General features: G+C 36.3%; 1 protein-coding gene and 1 pseudogene across 10 annotated transcripts in view; one reads left to right on the top strand and one right to left on the bottom strand.

Annotated features, from left to right (window-relative positions):
• The window catches only part of THOC2 (THO complex subunit 2), a 99,818-nt gene that overhangs the window by 31,858 nt on the left and 45,805 nt on the right, over window positions 1–22,155 (top strand). For all 9 annotated transcript variants that reach the window (XR_012067645.1, XM_072956837.1, XM_072956836.1 and 6 more), the window contains exons 9-12: window positions 9,920–10,012; window positions 12,708–12,863; window positions 13,471–13,643; window positions 14,911–15,106. Coding sequence is in view for 8 of the 9 variants with exons in the window: in XM_072956837.1 (XP_072812938.1) it covers window positions 9,920–10,012; window positions 12,708–12,863; window positions 13,471–13,643; window positions 14,911–15,106 (618 nt within the window). In the remaining variant the exon portion in view is untranslated. The remainder of the gene's footprint in view (window positions 1–9,919; window positions 10,013–12,707; window positions 12,864–13,470; window positions 13,644–14,910; window positions 15,107–22,155) is intronic.
• On the bottom strand, window positions 20,078–21,485 carry LOC102528433 (UBX domain-containing protein 2A pseudogene; annotated as a pseudogene). Its single transcript, XR_012067615.1, has one exon. The product of XR_012067615.1 is annotated as a UBX domain-containing protein 2A pseudogene (transcript).

Below are 22,155 nucleotides of genomic sequence, written 5' to 3'. Positions count from 1 at the left end.
AACCTCTGCCTGCAAGATGAAATCCAAACTTCTCAATGTGACAGAAAAGGCTCTTCACAGTCTAGCCCCATTCTTTCTTTCCAGCCTCATCTTTAGTGATTTTTTCCCCTCAGACCTAATACTCTAGTCATATTAAATTATTAGCCTTTTCCTGAACTTAGGTATGGGCATTGCTATGTATAGACAGACCTCTGTTTACATGTTGCAGTTCCTTACAACTAGAAAACTGTTCTTACCTACCCCCTCTCACCTGTCCTTTCTTCGTCTTGTGAACTCCTGTTTATTCTTTTAAGAGCAGGTGCTACTTGCTCTGTAAAGTCTTGGCTGACACTTCACCCATGCAGAATTAGTCACTTCTTAAACTCTGTTCTTACAAAACTTGATGGAGACTTCTAGCACTTATCAGGTTGTATTAGAATAAACTGGCTTTCTCCTTTGCCAGATTGTGAGCCATTTAGGATAGGGTCTATGTTTTACTGATTTCTCTGGATTAATTTATTACTTAGCCTATAGTAAATGTTCACTAATTATTACAAATGAGTGATAATGCATTTTAGGAAGATATCTCTCTTGGTAGCATGGAGGCCTCTGTTGTCCTTTTGTTATAGCTTTCCTAATATGTCTACCTGCCTGGGATACTTGACTAGTAAAGAAATGCTCATTTATTGAGTTTTTATGGTATACTGCTGCTTTGATAGGCACTGGGGATACTTCTGGTAAAGAGTGTCTATTTCTGTCCTTTGGATAGTAAGACAGTTTCTTTTTAGGATTATCAAATATATACCACCTACTGCCTCTACTTATCTTCTGTTTTCCATTTCTCTGGAATGCTCCAGAAGAGGAATCAGATCAGACTAAAAGCTTATAGATTTTCAATACCAAACAAGATACACGGGAGAGTTTTGGGACAAGAACACTTCACCTTTGTTCAAAAATTAGTGATAACAGCTATTTCCATTCCTGCTGGCAGCCAAGGAGTCCACTCTTAGTTCAGAGAAAGAGAAGTTCAAGTAGTTCATCACATTTTAAGAGGCACCATGATTGTTTTGGGTTTGAGAACATGAAGCCAACTACTGAAGTAACAGGGTAGCTGAAATTTAACTTGGGCATGATTAATTAGAATATAGTTAGGGATTTGGAGACTGAGGGTTTCAGAGCATATTGCAGTGAATGATGATGACCTGCTGCATAATAGCAAATATTGTTGATATAGTTGAATATGAGTTTTAGAAGTAAATTTTTGTATGAAAATATTCCTCATAATGGTAGCTGAATTAAAATATCCCTAGGGGTTTGACCAATGTTAGCATGATCCCTTTTCTTATATAAGAAATACCCAACCAAGAAACATTTGACTTAGAAATAACCTATTGTTGGAAAGAGTAACCCTCGTATTGCTGTTATAACACCATCTTTTATTTCTATTGCGTGAGCCATCTTGTTTTGAGAACCTGCAGTCTTAACAACCACTGAGGGTAGGGGAAAAAAAGAAATGTCTGAGAGTTTAGATAATTGTGGTCTGGGGATGTAAAGTAAGGAAAGCCATGAAAATCAAGAACTGCTCAGGGCATGTAATTAGGGAATTGGCCCCTAGGCATGTATGGTTACCCTGTGTATTGCTCCCTTACTGAACTCCACCCTTCCCTCTTCGCATCACTACCTGAAAATGTTTACTCCCCTTGACCACAACCCATATTTTCACCAGTTGGGAATTATTTGGATTAACAGGCTTCTATTATTTTTTTTCCTTACTGCTGAGACTTCTAGGCAAAGCTAATTATTTCTGCTGTGAAATCAATGAGAGTAATTTTATTCTAGTTTCAACCTGTGATCAGCTGTACTGGGTGTTTTGACTTGGAAGACTGGTGGGGATGTAAACAGTTTTAGGATACATGACCGCTTTGGAAAATGGGGCAGGCATATCTGTTCAATTCCCCTTACAGGGATTGCTTCAGTAGAGGGTTTAGGGACAGCATGAAGGTCAGCACAAAGACAGGAAAAAAGTGGTACTAGACAGTGTGAGGTACCAAAAGACAAACTTGACTGGAGTTGTCTTGGCACCTTTATTTCTGGATTCAAAACACAGTAATAGTAGTAATAGTGGTGGTACCATAGTTAGGCACTATTATAACCCAAATTTATTCATTTAAGGAATATTGATTGAGCCCTTCTTATGTGCCAGATAGTTCTAGGTGCTGGGGCTACATCTGTAAACAAATAGAAATCTTTACCTTCATAATGCTTACATTCTAAGTAAATTATATGGTATACTAGAAGGTGATCAAAGATGGGGAAGATTGGGAGTGCCAGAGTGGTAAATGGAAATTTTAAATAGAGGACTAAGAGTGGACCTCATTGAAAAGGTGAGATTGTTTAAGCAAAGAAAGAAAAGATGTGAGGATGTAAACTGCAAACATATGTGGAAGAGCCTCCAGGCAAAAGAATAGGCAAAGAGAACAGGCAATGCAAAGGTATGAGCATGCTTGATTTGTTGAAGAACAACAGCAAGGAGGCCAGTGTGGCTGGATCAGAGCGATTGAGTGGGAGAGTGGTAGAGGATGAGGTCAGAGATGATGGACCAGATCATATAGAGCCAGTGCAAGGTTTTTGGCTTTGATGCTGGGTGAAGCCAGTGGAGGTTTTCAGTAGGAAAATGATATGATCTGACTTAGTTTTTTCATTTTATTTTTTACTTTTTAATTTTATTATGAACATTTTCAAACATATAGGAGAGTGAATTGTGTGAATACCCATAACCCCATCACCTAGGAGGATGTTCATTAACATGTTGGTATACTTTTTTGGAAGTATTAATGTATATTACAGATATCATTAACATTTACTTCTAAATACATTAGTTTGTACTTTTTAGAAGTAAGGACATTTCCTATACATCCGTGATACTAATTTCATACCTAATTAGATTGCTATCATATAATAATCTCAGATCATATTTAGATTTTTCCAAATTGTCCCCAAAGGCATTTTACACCTGGTTTGTTCAAATGATGACCCAGTCAAAGACCCCACATTGTATTTGATTATTAGGATTTGTCAGTCTCTTAATTTAGAATAATGTCCCCCACCCCTTCCTTTAATAGCACTGAGTTGTGGAAGAGACCATTCCCATAGGAGGCTCTATCTTTTGGATTTATCTAATTGCTTTTTTATGGTTGGTTTAATTTGTTCTTTGTCCCCTGTCTTTTTATATGCTTAGATTTAGGGCTAAACGTTTGACTATGTTCAGGTAAAATATTTAATGGCAAAAATACTTAATAGGTTGTGTTACACGTTTCATGTTGTATAGCATCTAGTATCTGCCTGACTTCTAATGTTCCGGTAAGTTGATGACAGTTTAATCCCTCTGTGACTTTTCCTTGCCTTGTCAGTAGCAAGTTATCTGCAGATTGATACTTTGGTACCATATTAATATCCAGTTTTTCATCCACTTTACATTAAGTGATTTAGAATACATAGATGATCCTTTCCTGAGTCACTTATTTTTTTCAGAGTTCCTAATTGTTGATTCACTAGTTTTATCATACCCTCTACATTTATTAGCCATCAGTTGTCCCTTACCAGCTTAGTTTGTTTGGTTATCCTGAAATATAGTTCCCACTGGAAAGGCAGACGAATACTTCAGTTTTTTTCCCCAGTAATTACTAACCATCAGAGTAAGGAATTCCTTTAGTAGCCACGTCTGAGGGTAATGATATGAGTAGTGTGTGTGTGTGTGTGTGTGTGTAAGTGTGTAAGAGACAAGAGAGAGAAAAAGTGTGCATGCACTTCTGACTTTGATTTTCAAAGGATCAATATGGTTATGGTAGTAGTGGGAGTTGATGAGGTTCTGAATACATTTTGAAGGTACAGCCAGTAGTATTTGCTGATTGATTAGATACAGAATGTGAGAAAGTAGAGTTAAGGGCTATCCTAAATTTTTTTTGGACTGAGCAGCTAAAAAGATGGTTTTATCATCAACTGAGATAGGGTAAATTTTAGGTAGAATGGGTTTGGATGCTGTGAGTAGGAGTCAGGAATTCAATTTTGGGCATGTTAAGTTTGTCTGTTAGAGATCCAGATATCCGAGTGGGGATGTTGGATATACGGATGTGGTTTTCAGCAGAAATGATAATGCTAGAAATAGAAATGTGGGTGTCAGAAGCACATAGATGATATTTAAAGTTGTGATACTGGATGAAACCACCAAGTTGGATATAAAGAAATAAGAGAAGGGAACCAAGGATTGAGCCTTGGGGTGTTCTGATGATAAAGGGCATGGGAGAAGAGGAAGAACCAGCAAAGGAGGTATAGAAAGAAGAGGTATATAAGGTAAGAGGAAAACAAAAAGAATATAGCATCTTGGAAGCTAATGGAGAAAGGAATGATCAGTTCTGTTAAATGTCCCTGATAGGTCATTTCAGATGAGGACTGAAAAATTGTCCCTGGGTTTATCAGCAGGGAGATCAAAACCAGCCATTTTGGTTTGAGTTGGGTTAGTGTTATGAGAGAATGGAGAGGGCAGAATTGGAGATAATGAGAACAGACAACTGTAAAAAGGAGTTGCTACAAAGAGGCACAGGCAGATGGAGTGGTAGCTGGAAGGGGAAGTGAGCTCACGAGAGTTTGTATTATGAAGATGGGAGAGAGAATATGTTTATATGCTGATGGGAATTATTGAATAGAAAGGAGGAAAACTCATAGGAGAGAGAGGAGAAGAATTATTGAGGTAGTGTTCCTAAGTAGGAAGTTTATGGTATAAGTGATGGATGACCTTTAAATAGGAGCATAGAGAGTTCATCTGTAACAACAGGTGGAAAGATAGCATATATAGGTACAGTTTTGTTGGTAGGTGGGTAGATCTGATGGTGAGAGTTTGTAGAAGTCCTATTGATTGCTCCAGTTTTCTTGCTGAAATAGAAAGTGAGGTTATCAGCTGAGAGAGAGGATGAGAGAGGAAATATTGGAACATAGGAGAGAAGGTAAGAAATAGTTGTATAGGAGAGTGGGAGCGTGAATGGACAAGAGAAATAGAGTATGATTGGCCAGCAGCATAAAGGACACAGTTGACAGTGGATATGTAAGATTGACACTTTGGAGGGATTCTAATATTAAAGTTTAGGATATGGAGTGAATGGCTGAGATAGGATAGAGGAGATCTTTGGAAGAGAGGAGTTCAAGGAACTGAGAGACCCGCATGATGGAAGTGTCACTATAACATGTATATGAAAATCTCCAAAAATTAAGAAAGGAATAAAGTTGGAGAGAGTGACAGTGAATCAGAAGCTAAGATCATCGCTGAATGAAAGGCAGTGACCCAGAAGTCCATAGATGGCAACAATAGGACATAACTGAAAATGACAGAGTAGAGAACTCCAGAGCTCTGTCCCTTCGTAAAAGCAACTAATAAACTGGCAAAAAACTGTCAGTCAACTTTTACAGAACTCTGGTGTTTAGTAAAAAACAAGACAAAACAAAACAAAAACTTTTGAACAACCAAGGAAAGACTTGGTGAAGAACGATGCTTCTGCTTTGGGTTAAGAGAGCACTGTGATATTTTAAATTGCCTTCCTACTGTCCCTCACACCCAGATTGATGGTGGCTGTGAAGATAGAAGCCTGTACTCCTAGTACAGTTTTCTAATGCCAGAGGATATAAAGAATTGTTCTCAAAGAATTTGGCCTGTATGGCTGCTCACTGAAGGACTGGTGCAAGGGCCTGTCTCTGTTTTGTCTGACTGGGAGCATCTGTATGGCTGGGGTAGCTTTTGCCAAAAGCATTTGAAGGCACAACTACTGGCTTTAGCAGCCTGGAGTAAGAGACAATAATTGGACAAGCAATATAGAGACTGAACGCCTGGGAAGAAAGAAGTTGGATAAGGAGATATACAGGGAAATAAAGGCTTTAAAAAAGCTGCACATACCACAGAATCAGGGAAAAAAAATGCCTAACACATGCCAGGACTGGATACATGCACAGAAAAGGAATGAGAAGACCCTAAGCTTTTTCCTCTGGCTGGCCTTCAAGTTCTTCATGAGCAGGAAGTGAAGACTAAGGAAGGGTTGTAAATGGCCTGGCTAAGTGTTGAAAAGTCCTCTAACATAGAACCAACGTGCAAAGATTGGAAGAGTATTTTTTTTTCCTTTTCTCTTCAAGCCTTTAAGAAATTCAAAACACTAGCTGATTACTAAGCTAATAGAACACAGATTTCAGTGGCAGCAAACAATAATACAGACTTTACAAAATGAGTTTAGAGAAGTCACTAAACAAGCAAACAGTAAACCCACAATAAGCAGCATCAACAGGCCCCAGAGAGGGGGCAGAATCTGATTTTCATAGTTGCCACATGATACTGAAAATACTCAATTTTCATCAAGGAATATGAGGTATGTAAAGAAACAAAGTAAGGCTCATTCATTAAAAAAAAAAAGAAAATTAATAGAAACTATCCCTGGGGAAGCCCAAGAGATGGACTTACTAGATAAATAATTTAAATTAACAGTCCTAAATATGCTTATGATCTATAGGAAACCATGAGAAAAGAATTAAAGGGAACTAGGAAAGCACTGTCTTGCCAGGCAGAGAATATCAGTTAAAAAAAAAAGAAATTATTTAAAAAGGAACGGAACAAATTCTGGAGCCAAAAAGTATGATAACAGAAATGAAAAATTTACTAGATGGGTACAACAGCAGATTTGAGAAGACTGAAGAAACAATAAAACAACTTGATAAATGAATTGAGGTTATTCAGTCTGAGGAGCAGAAACAGAAAAGAATGAAGAAAAATGAACAAAGCCTAAGAGACCTATAAGACACCATCAGATGTACCAATATGTGCATTATGGAGTCTCAGGCAGAGGAGAGAGAGGACAGAAAGCATATTTGAAAAAAAAAAAAAGGTCGAAAACTTCCCAAATTTGGGGAAAGATACGAGTCTACACAGCTTAAGAAGCTCCATGAACACCAGAAAGGATAAACTCAAGAGAAATCTACACTGAGACACATTATATAGTCAAATTGTTGAAAGAGAATCTTGAAAGCAACAAAACAGGCATGACCCATTATATACAAGAGATCCTCAGTAAGACTCGAGACTGACAGCTGATTTCCTTTCAGAAGGCAGTGGAATGGCACGTATAAAAATACTGAGAGAATTCTGTATCCAGCAAAACTATCTCTGAAAAATGAGAGGTTATGACATTCCAAGATAAACAAAAGCTGGAGGAGTTTGGCACTAGTAGACCTGCCCTACAAGAAATGCTAAAGGGAGTCCTTTGGGCTGAAATGATAGGACACTAGACAGTAACTTGAAGCCATATGAAGAAATAAAGAAAGGTAATGGTAACTACATAGGTAAATATAAAAGCCAATATTACTGTATTTTTTGGTTTTTAGCTCCTCCTTTTTTCTGGTATGATTTAAAAGACAAAGGAATAAAATAGTAATTATAAATCTAATTGGTGCACAATGTGTAACAATGTAAAAGGGGGAGGGATAGAGATGTATAGATGCAAAGTTTTTGTATAATATTGAAACTAAGTTGGTATTAATTCAAGCTAGGTTATTAAAAGTTCAAAATGTTACTTGTAATACTCAAGGTAGCCACTAAGAAAATACCTAAAAAATAAATGGAGAAGGAAAGAAGGGAATCAAAATGACACACTACAAAAAAAATCAGACACAAAAGAAGGCAGTAATGGAGGAAATGAGAAACAAAAAATGAGACATACAGAAAACAAATAGCAAAATGGCAGAAGTCATTCCTTGTCAGAAATTATTTAAATGTAAATGTTGAACTTTGTAATTAAAAGGCAGAGTTCGGCAGAATGTATAAAAAAGCATGCTCCAACTGTATGTTATCTATGAGACTTACTTTAGATCCAAAGATACAAATACGTTGAAAGTGAAAGTACGGAAATAGATATCCCATGCAAATAGTATCCAGGAGAGAGCTGAGGTGGCTTTTCTAATATCAGACAAAATAGACTTCAAAACTTGTAATAATAGATAACGAAAGACATTATATATTGATAAAAGGGTCAACTACCAAGAACATACAACAGTTATAAACATAAATGTGCACCAAACAGAGCCTCAAAATACATAAAGCAAACATTAACAAAACTGAAGGGAGAAATAGACCGTTTTACAATAATTGTTAGATATTTCCATACTCCACTCTCATTAATGGATAAAACGACTGGACAAAAGATCAGTAAGGAAATAGAGGGCTTGAACAACACTGTAAACCAATTAGACTTAATAGACATATGTAGAACATTCTACCCAACAATAGATAACATATTCTTCTCAAGTGCACGTGGAGCATTCTCCAGGATAGATCTTTATTAGACCACAAGACAAGTCTCAATAAATTTATAACATTGAAATCATACAGAATATCTTCTTTGACCACAGTGGAATGAAACTAGATCACAACAACAGTGAGGGATAAGAAATTCAAAGGTGGGTGGGCTTTAGGGAGCGTGGAGGGAGAATAGTCTGAAAACAAACACAGAAAGCAAAGATGATTCATATCCCACCTCCAGGCCTAGTAGCGTAAGGGGTCTGGGGGAAATAGTCACCAGTTGACTGGTTTATAGTGAGAGTGGTGTTCCTAGGGAGTGCTAGGCTCTGTTGAAGCATAAAGGTGAAGGGAACATTTAGTGAGAGGTTCAGGAAATAGGGGGTTTTGCTGAGGATGGATGATGAATTCCAGAGGATTCCATGGAAGGTTTTCAGGAATGCTGTTAAGTGGGATAGGACAGAATAGGGATTGTGCAGAATAGTATGAGGATCAGAGTACGGGAGTTGACTTTTGCCCTGAGAGTTGGAGGCTTCTTATGGTGACCCATTTAAACAGAGATAATGGGAATAATGAGAGTATTCCTGGTGGGTTCAAGTCAGGTAGTGAGCTTTTGTGGGTTTACTTTGAAACCTTGGCAACCATTTATTTTTCTGGGAAAATATTTTGCTACTAAATGACCATTTAAAAACATTTAAACTTGTTAAAGTTGAAGACTTAACTATTGTTAAGTTGAAAATTACAGTGAAACGATACTTTTTTGTATGATATCTGTTAGTTTGGTTAGCTTCATATGTTATGTGCATAACACCTATCACAATGTGGGGAAAGCCTTACTTTTTTAAAAGATCTCATTTTCAGTTATTTTGTAGAAGCAGAACTTAATGTATTGTCACTGTTTGCTTTTTATTTGCATTTTGCTGTTTAGTAATTGCCAGTTGTCCTCACTTTACTCTTCTATTCACCTAACCCTAAGCAGTTTAAAAATTAGGGAAGTCTTCTTGATAGCATTCATAGATCCTTCTGTTTCTGTGTAGAGTCCATAGGGCTAGCCTGGAATTGGCCGTTCCTTGTTTTGAAATGTTGATTTATCTGTGTGTAATAAGTATAGACACTTGTTTTGAAGGGGAAATCAGCTGACAAGCAGATATACTTAGCACAAAACCCAGGAAGTAAAAGAATAGGGAGAAAAGTGTAAAGCAGATACAGATGGTTCTGTACTTCCAAATTTGTCAGTCTTGTCTACCAGCATCTCCACTGAGAAGTACTTGAAAGAGCAAGAAAACACACATATAAACAGAAATCCAAAGTAAATATTATGCAGTATAAAATCTTATTCAAGTTTCAGATTTTAGCCAAATATTAGCATGTATTGTAAAATGTGTCCATTTTTGAAACTGCTTTCCTTGTGTTCATCAGGTGTTCCAATGTGAAAGGGATGTTCACACAATTATCTTTGCCCTAAATTCAGATATTATTTATGATCAGGAAGAGCAGCAAAATTTATTGTTGACCTAGAGTTATTTGATCTGATTGTTCTTAATTATTGATAGATAAAGGATATGATTTTAGTTGTACTTTATGCACTAAATAGAAATTTTTCTTTTGTTTTTCAAGGAACCAAATGGAGAGACTCCTTCATCTTTATACAGAGTTGCAGCAGTACTTCTACAGTTTAATCTTATTGATTTAGATGATCTATATGTACATGTAAGTTAAGTGGGCTGCTAAGAATATTATCCATCCCAGGGGTGGGGAAGAGGAGTAGGCAGCCATATAGCACTCCAGGGTTGGTTCTAGACTCTCAAGTCTTAATTTTTGAAGCCCTAATGCATTATTGCTTTGTGTTTACTTCATAAAGTGAATGAATTTAGTTCTTTGACAAACTGTGGAAATCCAGTATCTTGTCACTGTTTACAGAGTTCAAGGTTTGCTTTGGAGTTAAAGTTGTTAATTATGACCAAGGAGAGGGAGGCCAAGTTCTAATCAGTGTGATTTTAGACTTCTTTTTATACACAAATTATGGAAAATATGGGATTACCTAGATAGTTCTTCCTTCTCCCCCAAATATTAATTTTAGGCATTCAGGATGAATGGGAAGTTTTTGTGTACTTTTTCCCTTCTGTTTTTACTGGATAATAAATAACTAGTATTGTGCTTTTATTGCTGGATCAAGGATATAAGGGAGTGTGTATGTGATTGTGATTGATGACCTTTAGTTTAGCAACAGTGTAGCTTGTCAGTTTGAAAACACTAGGTTTGTAGTATAAAAATTCCTGTTTTCTTAGGTTGTGCATTAGGATATCTGAGAACATAAACCTTAATGTCCAAAGCTGACATCATCTTCACTGCGTTTGGAATCACTAATTTCCTTGCCTGTCATTACATATGGTGGTTACAGAGTTTAATAAAACTTGATCACTATCTTGGAAGCAGTCATAGTCTAGAAAGGGAGAAAACATTTTGTATTATATAAGAAATTCCAGGTATTCACAAAATGCTCTGAGGGCTCAGAATAGATAGTGACCATCTCTGTGTTGGGGGGACTTTGGAAAGCTTTCTCACACTACTCATGTTGAACTTGGAGCTTGATAGGTTAGTAGATGTTGGCCAGGCTTAAAAGGTGGGGAGCTTTGTAGGTAGAATTAACTGAATGTAAAGGCAGGAGGTTTGAAAAGGCTTCATTATCACCTTAGAGGAATATCAGGAAGCTCAGAGTGGTTAGAGCCTAGAGTGGTATGTAGGGGAAATGAAGATGGAGAAGGTTTGGGCTAAACTGTGAAGGACTGTTAAGTGCCATAGTAAAGAGTTTGAATTTCTTTCTTGTTGAGAGTAGGGAGCCATTCATTCAAGATTTCGAGTAGAGAAGGGATGTACAAACTGAGAACATGCAAAATTGGTCAGCATTTGAGAAGACATAGATATGAGTTTATAGGCAAGTGTAGGCTCGCAGGACAAATGGAAAGTACAAAGAATGATGTTAGATTTATTACTGATATTTTTGAGTTTAACAATAAATGCAAGCAGATTTAAGTGTTCCTTTTAAGATGACAAGGATTATCAGATGGGGTTAAAAATCAGTTTATTGTTTACATGAGACATCTAAAACCTATGGACAAAGAAAGGTTGGAAGTAAAAGGGTGAGAAAAATATACCAGGGAAATTATTATTGTTAAGCCAAGTATACTTTTTGGCAAAAAAGGCCAGTCACTTCATAATGGTAAAGTTTTGTTCACTAGGAAGATATAATTGTTGTAACTTTATATGCATCTAATAACATTCTCAAAATACACAAAACTAGAAATTGAGAGAACTGTGATTAGAAACTTACAGTTAACTCATTGTAATGGGAGATTTTTAGAGGCAATTGCAGTAGTCTAGGTAAAAGATGAGGGCCTATGGTAGACATGTAAGTAAAGCAGTAATGGGTTTGATTGCCAGTGGAGAGAATAAAGAATGAGAAAATCTCACTTACCTCCTTGCATTAGTCCACAGTGAGTTTTCTCCTGCTCCCCCTTTTTGACTAATGGGATAAAGTCTGTAATATGTAGTTTAATATTTCACTGTATCTCTTTTTATTATTTACTGATTGTTTACTTTGCATTAGACTTAGCTACTGAAATAGATTATATATTTCTAGGGGTAGGAGTGCTTCTTTTATAGCTCACCATGGTGCCTAGCAGAAGCTATTAAATAATGGTTTGTTGGCTGTATTTTTCTGCGTGTCTGGGTTATCCTATGAAATGTCTACATTAACCATCTTCCACTCATATAAGATGGCTGTACTTAAGATACTTGATCCTTTTTTCTTAATGGAGGCCCGATTATCCATATTACTTTTTCTTTTGTAGTAAACTAGAAACTAGTTTGTGACTTAAGTCATATAGGTATCTAGAAAATGAAAAGTGAGATGTCAAGCTGTGCATAATTTTTTAACTTGAAATTTTTCATTTAGAGGAATCAAATTTACCCCTTTATGTAAATCAATAGTTTACCTTTTCCAAATTGGATTCGTATGTAGTACTTATATTTAATTTGGAGTTTGGCCTTAAGAGGGGAAATCTGATTTTTTTAATGGAACAAGTATACATTTTCTTGGACAAACTAATAAATTCAATAGTAAGCATCATTGTTGTAGTATTGCATTAATTTAGGACCTCTAACAGACAGAAGAGATGAAACTTTGAACTGCTCCCTGATTTTAAAAGGTGTACAAAATTCAGGTACTTAACCCTGTAAGGTTATAGGAAAATAATGGAGAGAAACTTATTTAGAAGAGAAATTATGATCATGAATAGACCAGGCTTCTTATTTACAGTTTTATCAATTGAGAGGACATAGTGTTTGCTTTTTATATGTGCAAATAGTATTAGCTGTTTTATGAAATTTAATGAACCATTTTTAGCTTCTACCAGCTGATAATTGTATTATGGATGAACACAAACGAGAAATTGTGGAAGCTAAGCAAATTGTTAGAAAACTTACAATGGTTGTATTGTCTTCTGATAAAATTGACGAACGAGAGAAAGAAAAGGAAAAAGAAGAGGAGAAAGTGGAGAAGGTATGTAATTTATTCTAGTAACATTGTCTTCTAGATTTAGAATTATGTAGTTTAACTTGTAATGGTTAATCAGTTTATAGAAGATTAATTTCTTAATTTTGATTGTAGTGAAATCTGGTTTTTGGAATACTAATTTGCAAAGGTGCTTTTGGTTTTAATCTGATTGGCATTGCCCTGAAAGAGGCTGCTATGTTTTTTCTTACATAAATTTCAAAATATATTCTAAATAAAACCACAAATGTGTTGACTATATGTGTACTCTGCATACTAATGTCTTTTAAATTCTAAAGAGATTCTCAAAGATGAAGGAATTCTAGTTCTCTGTGGCACACTAAAACATTAAATAGAACCTAATTTAATTCCAAGTCTATAAACTGTCATGCTGTGTCTGCTAAATGAAAAAGCAGATCCTGTGCTCCTCACCCTCCTCCCCAGTAGCTAAAAATCCTGCTTGTACTTTCAGGAAAATACTATTGCATTTCCTGTGAATGACAGCTGTTGTTGACATAACATTGTTGTGTTTTTTAGCTTAATTTTTTAAATGAAAATATACAAAGATTTATTGGTGTCTGTTCTGAGTATCTTTGCTGTAATTGTTCTTTTTTAGCCACCTGACAACCAAAAACTTGGTTTGTTGGAAGCCTTGCTAAAGATTGGTGATTGGCAGCATGCACAGAACATTATGGATCAGATGCCTCCATACTATGCAGCTTCACATAAGCTAATAGCTCTTGCTATTTGCAAGCTTATTCATATAACTATTGAGCCTCTCTATCGAAGGTATGTTACTGTGCTTTACTAACCATTGAGGTAGAAATAGTTTAGGACTACCAGAGAAAATCTGCATATTTATCTTGTCTCCTCAAACCAAGCATATATTTCAGTATGTTCTATCAGATTAGTATGTTTTATCAGAAGATAAGGACTATTCACAGAGCACATCAGTCTAACAGGTATTAACCAGTGACTTATCTCCTCTATCATCTAGACCAGGTGTTACAGAATGTGTGATGCAATGTAGTTCAAAAACTGTAGGTTAGACTTCTAGGTTGGGTTTGCTCCATTCAGAGTGAAAACTCCATTCTTCTGTTTTTCATTTTTCTTCCTCTCTTGGGGGGCAGAGAATTCCTAAGGTTTTTACTTAGTGTAATTCTCCTCTGTCCTGGGTTGAGTGGCTCTGAGTGAGGACTTTGCCTCTCTGCTTGCCTCATCTCTTCTGGCATATAGGCTGCTGTTCTGGAAATTGCTAGTGCAGCCTCTCTCATCATCCCTAGTTACTGTGTCAACCAGTCCTCTAGCCCTCAGCCTACTTGCAGGATACTTAGAAGCAGTATTGGCAGCAGCTCTGGCTTCAGCCCCACAGATCAGAGCCTGCCTCAAAAGCCCCAGCCTTGTGACTCGTGCATAGCTGCTGGCTGCTGCCTTCAGTGCCACCTGGGCTGTGGACCATGAAGGCTTCTTCTCAGAGAGTGACCCCTGTGACTCCACAGCGGGACACCTGCTCAGCAGGTGAGAACTCTGGGCATGCTTTCCTTTTTAGTGTGACACCCTCTTTCATTATGCTGCTCACCTTCCCTACCACCACCTACCTCATACTCAGTCTAGGTAGTGGAACCCAGATTGAGAAATGTTTATTGACTTGAATCAGTGTTGTTATATCCATATTTTTCTGTTTCATCTTTCAGTGTCTCTGAGGTCCATCTCTTGTTCCCCATCCCCATATCCAAATTCCTGATACTGACCAAATTTAACTAAAAACAAATCATATGATGTGTGTTAAATGTTACTTGGAATCTGCATTTCTCACATTTCCTTTTCTTATGGGCTTAATTTGGAAGAGTCTCCTCTGAGCTCTAATTTTTTTGAAATGAGTATTGTTTTTGTCTTTTTCTACCAGTTAAATTATCTGGTATAATGAAGTTAGGCACAGTTGGAATATAGAAAGCAAATATGAGAAAGAAAAGTTTTACTTACTGATTAATATGACTGTGTTCACTTAAAGTGGGGTATTGTATAGTATACATATAAAGTTTTCTTCTTTTTGTAGAGTTGGCGTTCCTAAAGGTGCTAAAGGCTCACCTGTTAATGCTTTACAAAATAAGAGAGCACCAAAACAAGCAGAAAGCTTTGAAGATTTGAGGAGAGATGTCTTCAATATGTTCTGTTACCTGGGTCCTCACCTTTCTCATGATCCCATTTTATTCGCGAAAGTGGTGCGCATAGGCAAGTCATTTATGAAGGAGGTTAGTAAGATTTTCTTCTTCCAAGCAGAAAACTAAATTTTGGAATGAAAATGTTCTGAGTATATTTGTGTTTATGTGTATCTCTAGAAATAAAAAGAAAGTGAACTTAAAATGTTACGTTGAATAAGGTTTGAGGAAAGTCAATTATGTCCTAACTATTTATATATAAAATTTAAATCCAGCCAGATTAGTCACATCCCCCAAATAGGAAAAAGTGCTTTGGACAAGTGATTGCTTTTTGAATCCTCTTATAATTAGTAATTAATTCAACATTCTTTCCCCTTGCTGTTCTTCTGCTCAGTTATTTTCTTGGCTGCAGATTTGAATCATTGCTGTTATTTGTGTGAAGTCCCTTCAACCCATCCTCCTGTTGAGGATCGATCTATCTATCTATCTATCTATCTATCTATCTATCTATCTATCTATTTATTTATTTATTTATGTAAACTCTTTATTGAAATAAAACATAATACAGAAAGTACACAAACCATAATTGTATAGCTCAGTGACTTTTCCAAACTAAACACCCATGTGTCCACCACTCAGATCAAGAAATAGAAAAGTACTGGCACCCCAGAGTTCTCCTTGTATGTCCTAGTCATTACCCTAGGGGTAACTGTTTATGTTATTTTTTTGCTTTTAAAATCAGATTTGAGTTAAAATTTACATACAGTAAACTTCACCCATTTTAATTGTACAGTTTGGTGAGTTTTGACAAATGTACACAGCTGTGTGTCCACCATCACGCTCAGGTTATAGAATATTTTCATCATCCCGGCAAGTTCCCTCTTGTCCCTTTGCCATCAGTTCCTTCCCTTCGTTGCTAGTTCCTGGCAACCACTGGTAGGCTTTCTGTCACTATGGTTTTGCTTTTTCTAGATTTCATGTAAATGGAATTGTATAGAATGTACTCTTTTCTGTCTGGTTTCTTCCACTTAATGCTTTTGAGATTTCATCTCAGTTGTTGCACGTGTCAGTAGTTCCTTTATTGCTGTGTAGTATTTCATTATGTAGATGTAACACAGTTATCCATTTGCCAGTTGATGGGCATTTGGGTTGTTTCTAGTTGGGGGCTATTATAAATAAAGCTGCTGTGGATATTCTTGTACAAGTCTTTTTCGGGGGGGGGGGGCATATGTTTTTGTTTCCCCAGGAATGGGATTGCTGGGCCATATGGGTAAGTGTATGTTTAACTTTTTGTCAAACTTTTCCAACCTGTGTATTCCATTTTGCATTCCTGGGAGCAATGTATATGACTTTCAAGTGTTTCACATCCTCACCAACACTTGGTGTTGTCAGTCTTTTGAATTTTAGTCTCTTGTGCTTTTAATTTACATTTCCCTGATGATCTGTGATGTTGAGCATCTTTTCATGCCCTTAATTGCCATTTGTAATCATCTTTATTGAAATGTCTATTTAAATCTCTTGCCCATTTTAAATTCAGTTCTTTGTCTTTTATTCTCAGTCTGATTTGCCTTGTCATTTTGTTTACTGTCTTGAAAACCAAAAATTTAAAATTTTGATTAATTCCAATTTAACAGCAATTTTCTTTCATAGTTTGCTCTTTGTATTCTAAGAGATCTTTGCCTAACTAAGGTCTTAAAGCTGAAAAGAATACATAATTTCTTTTCAATTGTAAAACAACCAGAAGAATCTAGAAATTGTTATAAGCACAAATGCAGTTGTCTCCAGTGTTTGGTGATTGTGTCTAATTTTAATTTTTGACAACAGTGACTGCGTAGAAAATTTAACAGCGGTTGTATATTAATCCCTTGTCACCTGAAATATTTGACTTGGCTTTTAATACTTAGCTGGTAGATTTTTTTTAATGTTCACAAATTCATATTGTGTAAAAGTACTCTAAAGAAACCTGCTAAGTAGTTTATTACTATATATAACATTTATTATATAGCATATATTCATATAAAAAGGAAGTATAACAGTATTTCATTACCTTGATCCTTATAGTCTGAAAAGGATGAGTCATGTTAACTAGTGCCTATTCAAAGAACAAAGGGTTCTGTCTTTCCCAGAGCATCATACTGGGAAGAATGTGAAGTCAGTTTGTCCCATTACTAGTGATGTTAACACTGATCACTTGGTTAACGTGATGGCTCCCAGGTTTCTCCAGAGTACAGTTATTCGTTTTCCTTTTATTGTTAATATGTATCCTGGGGGGAGATACTGTGAGACAATGTAAATAGCCTCTTTCTCATTTTACTTCTACCCACTATTGCTATATTCTTTTTTCATTGAAAATCTTGATGTTCATATATCTTGTTTGAAATTCTTTTTTTTTTGGCTACAAGTATCATAAACTTGGAAGCAGGAGACCAAACATCTAACTTGTGAAGTCCCATACATAGACATATGTATAAACATACACAATATTGTTATCAAGATACACATGTGCTAGAGCTGTCATCCTTCCACTCCGCCATCTCCATTGCAGCCCTCCTATATCTTCGTTCTATCACAGTTGTATTTGGTGCTTGCCCCTAACTCCAGTCTCTATTTTTACAGAGGTAAAGGGCAGAAGGGAAGCGAAAAATGTTTATTTTGATCACAGTTTGGGAAGAAATCTGTCTTCTCTCATTGCTAAGGTTGTGGTAGGAAAAGTGAATCTTTCTAATGATATCATATAGAATTTTGGTTCTTTTTTTTTTTTACCCCAAAAATATTTCACTGTAATAAATCATTTGTGATGTGTTTTTAGGCTTAGGCTTTTGTTCCAAGCTAGGAATTTAACCAGATTTATAAGATTGCTTCTAAAGAGGGAATGTGACCTTAGTTCCAAATAATGTATTTAAAATTAACAAATCTTTAACAGATCTCTCATTTATAAGTTTTTGGTTGCTTATTATATAAATTATGCATATTTAAAAAAACAGCTTATATACTTATGCCAGGTATCACTTAACAGAATAGTCTTCCAGCCTACAGTTACTTGTAATGATTTATCTCTCTGTGTGTCTGTGTATGTATTTCTTAGACTTGAGGTATGTAGTATAGGACTGTCTAGTAAAATTTTGTATGGAGCAGTTTTACCAAGTTCATTGATGCGTTCTAGGAGGTTTCTGGTAGCGTCTTTCGAATTTTCTATGTATGGTATGTCATCTACAAATAGTGACAGATTTACTTCTTCTTTCCAGCTTGGGTTCCTTTTATTTATTTTTCTTCTCTGACTTCTGTGGCTAAGACTTCCAAAACTATGTTGAATAAAAGTAGCAAGAGTAGACGTCCTTGTCTTGTTCCTGATCTTAGAGGGAATGCTTTCATTATGATGTTAGCTGTGGGTTTGTCATAAATGGCCTTTATTATGTTGAGATATGTCCCCTCTATGCCCACTTTCTGAAGAGTTTTTATTGTAAATGGATGTTGAATTTTATCAAAAGCTTTTTCTTCATCTATTGAGATGGTAATATAATGTTTATTTTTCAGTTTGTTAATGTGATGTATCACATTGATTGATTTGTGGATCTTAAAAAACCCTTGTTTCCCTGGAATAAATCCCACTTGATCCTTTTAATGTGTTGTTGAAGTCGATTTGCTAGTATTTTATTGAGGATTTTTACATTCATGTTCATCAGTGATATTGGGCTGTAATTTTCTTTTCTTTTGATATTTTGGTATCAGGGTGATGGTGGCCTCATAGAATGAGTTTGGAAGTGTTCCTTCCTCTGCAATTTTTTGGAATAGTTCCTGAAGGCTAGGCATTAACTGTTCTCGAAATGTTTGGTAGAATTCACCTGTGAAGCCATCTGGTCCTGGACTTTTGTTTGTTGGGAGTTTTTAAATTACTGAATCGGGGGAGGGTGTAGCTCAAATGGTAGAGTGCGTACTTAGCATGCACAAGGTCCTGAGTTCAATCACCAGCACCTCCATTTAAAGAAAAAAGCTAATAATAAATTTAAAAAGTAAATTACTGACTCAGTTTCAGTACTGGTAATTGGTCTGTTCATATTTTCTGTTTCTTCCTGGCTGAGTCTTGGGAGATTATACTTTTCTAAGAATTTGTCCATTTCTTCTACCTTGTCCATTTTATTGGTGTATAGTTGCTCATAGTAGTCTGTTATGAGCCTATGTATTTCTGTGATGTTGGTTATAACTTCTCTCTTTTCCTTTCTGATTTTACTTATTTGGGCTCTCTTCCTTTTATTCTTTTTGTTTGTTTTTTACACATGTTTATTACTTTTAATAAATGTTTTATAACTTTCATTTTAAATATTAATATATATATAAACCCACATAAGCAGAAGGTCTTGAGACGAAAAAGACTGAGAACTGCTCCTTCCAGCAGATGTCCAGCATCCACGAACATTACTGCTAATAGGCATGACCACTTAGTTCCTTGGCACACTCAATGTATATTTCATTTTAACTATGATTCAATAGATCATGTGTAAAAAAAAGCTCCTTAAACTTATTTTCAGGCAAGGGGATTTAATCTGACAGTGAAATACTGAAGTCTAACCAATTTTAGTTAAAAATCTAAGATACAAAGCATGTTTTCCTGGGTGACATAATATGACAAATAATCCTTTAATATATAAACACGCTGACTGATATATGGAATAGAAAACCATACTTTACAGGATGCATTAAAAAATATTCATTAGTAATATGACAACACAAGCATTAAGTTCTCAGTGAGTGATGGCAAACAACCAGCCCACTCCAAATGTCAGCTAAGAACAAATCCCTAATTTCTGAAAGAAAATAAAATAGGGGATGAACTGGGGTTTCTAGAGAAAAAATAATTTTTAAAAGTTTATACGTTTCAAAAATGCTGAAATGTGGGTAGGCAGATTGATACTGACATTATACTAAGGTACACAAATTTATTCTTAATGAAAATACATCCCAGATACTGTTGCCAAATTAATATTTGAGTGTATCTTAACATTACAGAATGCAAATTGGGAATACTTTGAAGGTTTACGCATAGCTGTGGTGAAAGCAGTTCCTTCCAGCCTTTTGATTGTATATCAGATATAAAAAAATTATACTGATGTTTTTGACCTGCCATGTACAACTTTTTTTTAATGTATTGCTATTTAAAAAAATCTGAGACAGCTAACATTTAAATAAGTCACTGCTGCTTGGGAATAATGTTTGAATGAAAGATGCTGTGAACCTATTTGCTAATGTATACCCTATTAAGATTTTAAATGATATAGTTATTTAATATATCTTATATTGAATTATTGGTATTTGAAAATATGTGTATTTTTCTGGGTAGCTTTCTGGAAAAAGTTCACAGAATACAGTTTCCAGTCATAGTTTAAGTTCCTAACTTGCACTTATTTAAAAATCTTCTCATCAGGAGGGAGCTGAATAGTGCCAAGCCCAGCAAATCTGACTTTCCCCCATTTTGGTTTGCACGTCCACTTACAATCATTTCTCTGGAAACTCTCCACTTAGTGTATCAAAAACCAATGTTATGAACGTTCTTTAAAAGGTTCAGCAATTTTTTTGAGTCTCTGAATGATCACAGTATTCTGCAAAGCTGCTTCTTCCAGTGTGAGTGTTTCATCTAGCAATTTGAGAAAAGGAAGAGCTGTTGCCAGGGAAAAGGGAGGACTTCTTTGAGATCCTTGGTATTTTTCGATGAAGTCTTTGATGTGGCTTATCCTATGAGAAATGTTAAATTTCTGGACAGTCCTTTTCCCATTGGCTAACCAGATCTGTCCATTACTGATGGGTTCCAGATTGTTTAGTGGAACAGTAGACAACTTATTTTTATTCTCTACTTCATTACTCTTTGCTTTAGAAACAATTTTTGGTGTGGCACTTCCCAGTCTGTGACTCTGTCCTGAGAAGGGCTGGAACACAGGCTTCGTTGATATACATACTTCATTTTTCTTATCTTCAACTTCAATATCCACCTCCTCTTTATCAAAGACTCCCTGTAATTCTAAAGGTAATTCCCCTTTTTTGATGGAGTTCAGAAACTGCTGACTTGCACCATCAGAATAACTTCTGAAATCATCATTGACTGTGAATCTATTTTTCCATAATTTTATGCTTACATCCACCTGTTTCTTTTGTTCAGTGGGGGTCAAACATTTGGCACCAACCTTCTGAGCTTCCTCAGAAAGGCTGTCAACAAAATATTCACAATTTTTTTTTTGTCGATTATCAGTAAGATGTTGGTGGTCAGATCCTGTTTCACAAACCCATTCTTCTTTTCTACCTTCAAGATTATCTACTTCTTTCATTCTCTTCTGCCTTACTCCAGGTGCGAACGCTGGAGGGGGCCGCGCAGCGCCATCGCCTCGCGGCCTCATCCTCAAATCGTTCTGGGGCCGCGGGCGCCTCCACCGCCGGGCTGGAGCCCCTCAGAGGAGGCGCACCGCCACCTCCACACCCTCTCAGGCTTGGCCTCTTCCTTTTATTCTTGATGAGTCTGGCTAACGGTTTATCAATTCTGTTTATCTTTTCAAAGAACCAGTGTTTTAGTTTCATTGATCTTTTCTGTTGTATTTTAGCCCCTATTTCATTTATTTCTGCTCTCATCTTTAAGATTTTTTCCCTTTTGCTACTAACTTTGGGTTTTGTTTTTCTCTAGTTGCTTTAGGTATAAAGGTTAGGTTGTTTATTTGAGATTTTTCTTGTTACCTGAGGTAAGCATGTGTTGCTGTAAATTTCCCTCATAGAATTGCTTTTGCCTCATTCCATAGGTTTTCGGATTGTCGTGTTTTTGTTTTCATTTGTCTTTAGGTATTTTTTGATTTCGTCAGTGATCCGTTGGTTGTTTTACAGCATGTTGTTTAGCCTCCATGTGTTTGTGTTTTAAGAGTGAAGTCTCTATTTCTGCTAGTCCTGTGGAGCTCCTGCAGTCAAGCCCCGCTGGCCTTCAAAGCGAAATGCTCTGGGGGCTCCTCTTCCCAGTGCCAGACCCCCAGGCTGAAGACCTGACATGGGGCCCAGAATTCTCACTGCTTTGGGAGAACCTCTGTAATATAAATATTCTCCAGTTTGTAGGTTGCCCACCCAGGGAGTATAGGATTTTATAACATCACAAGTCCACCTATCTTACCCGTATT

This window comes from Vicugna pacos, chromosome X (genome assembly GCF_048564905.1).
Source record: "Vicugna pacos chromosome X, VicPac4, whole genome shotgun sequence".
NCBI lineage: Eukaryota > Metazoa > Chordata > Mammalia > Artiodactyla > Camelidae > Vicugna > Vicugna pacos.
This window is presented reverse-complemented; position numbering and strand designations above follow the sequence as displayed.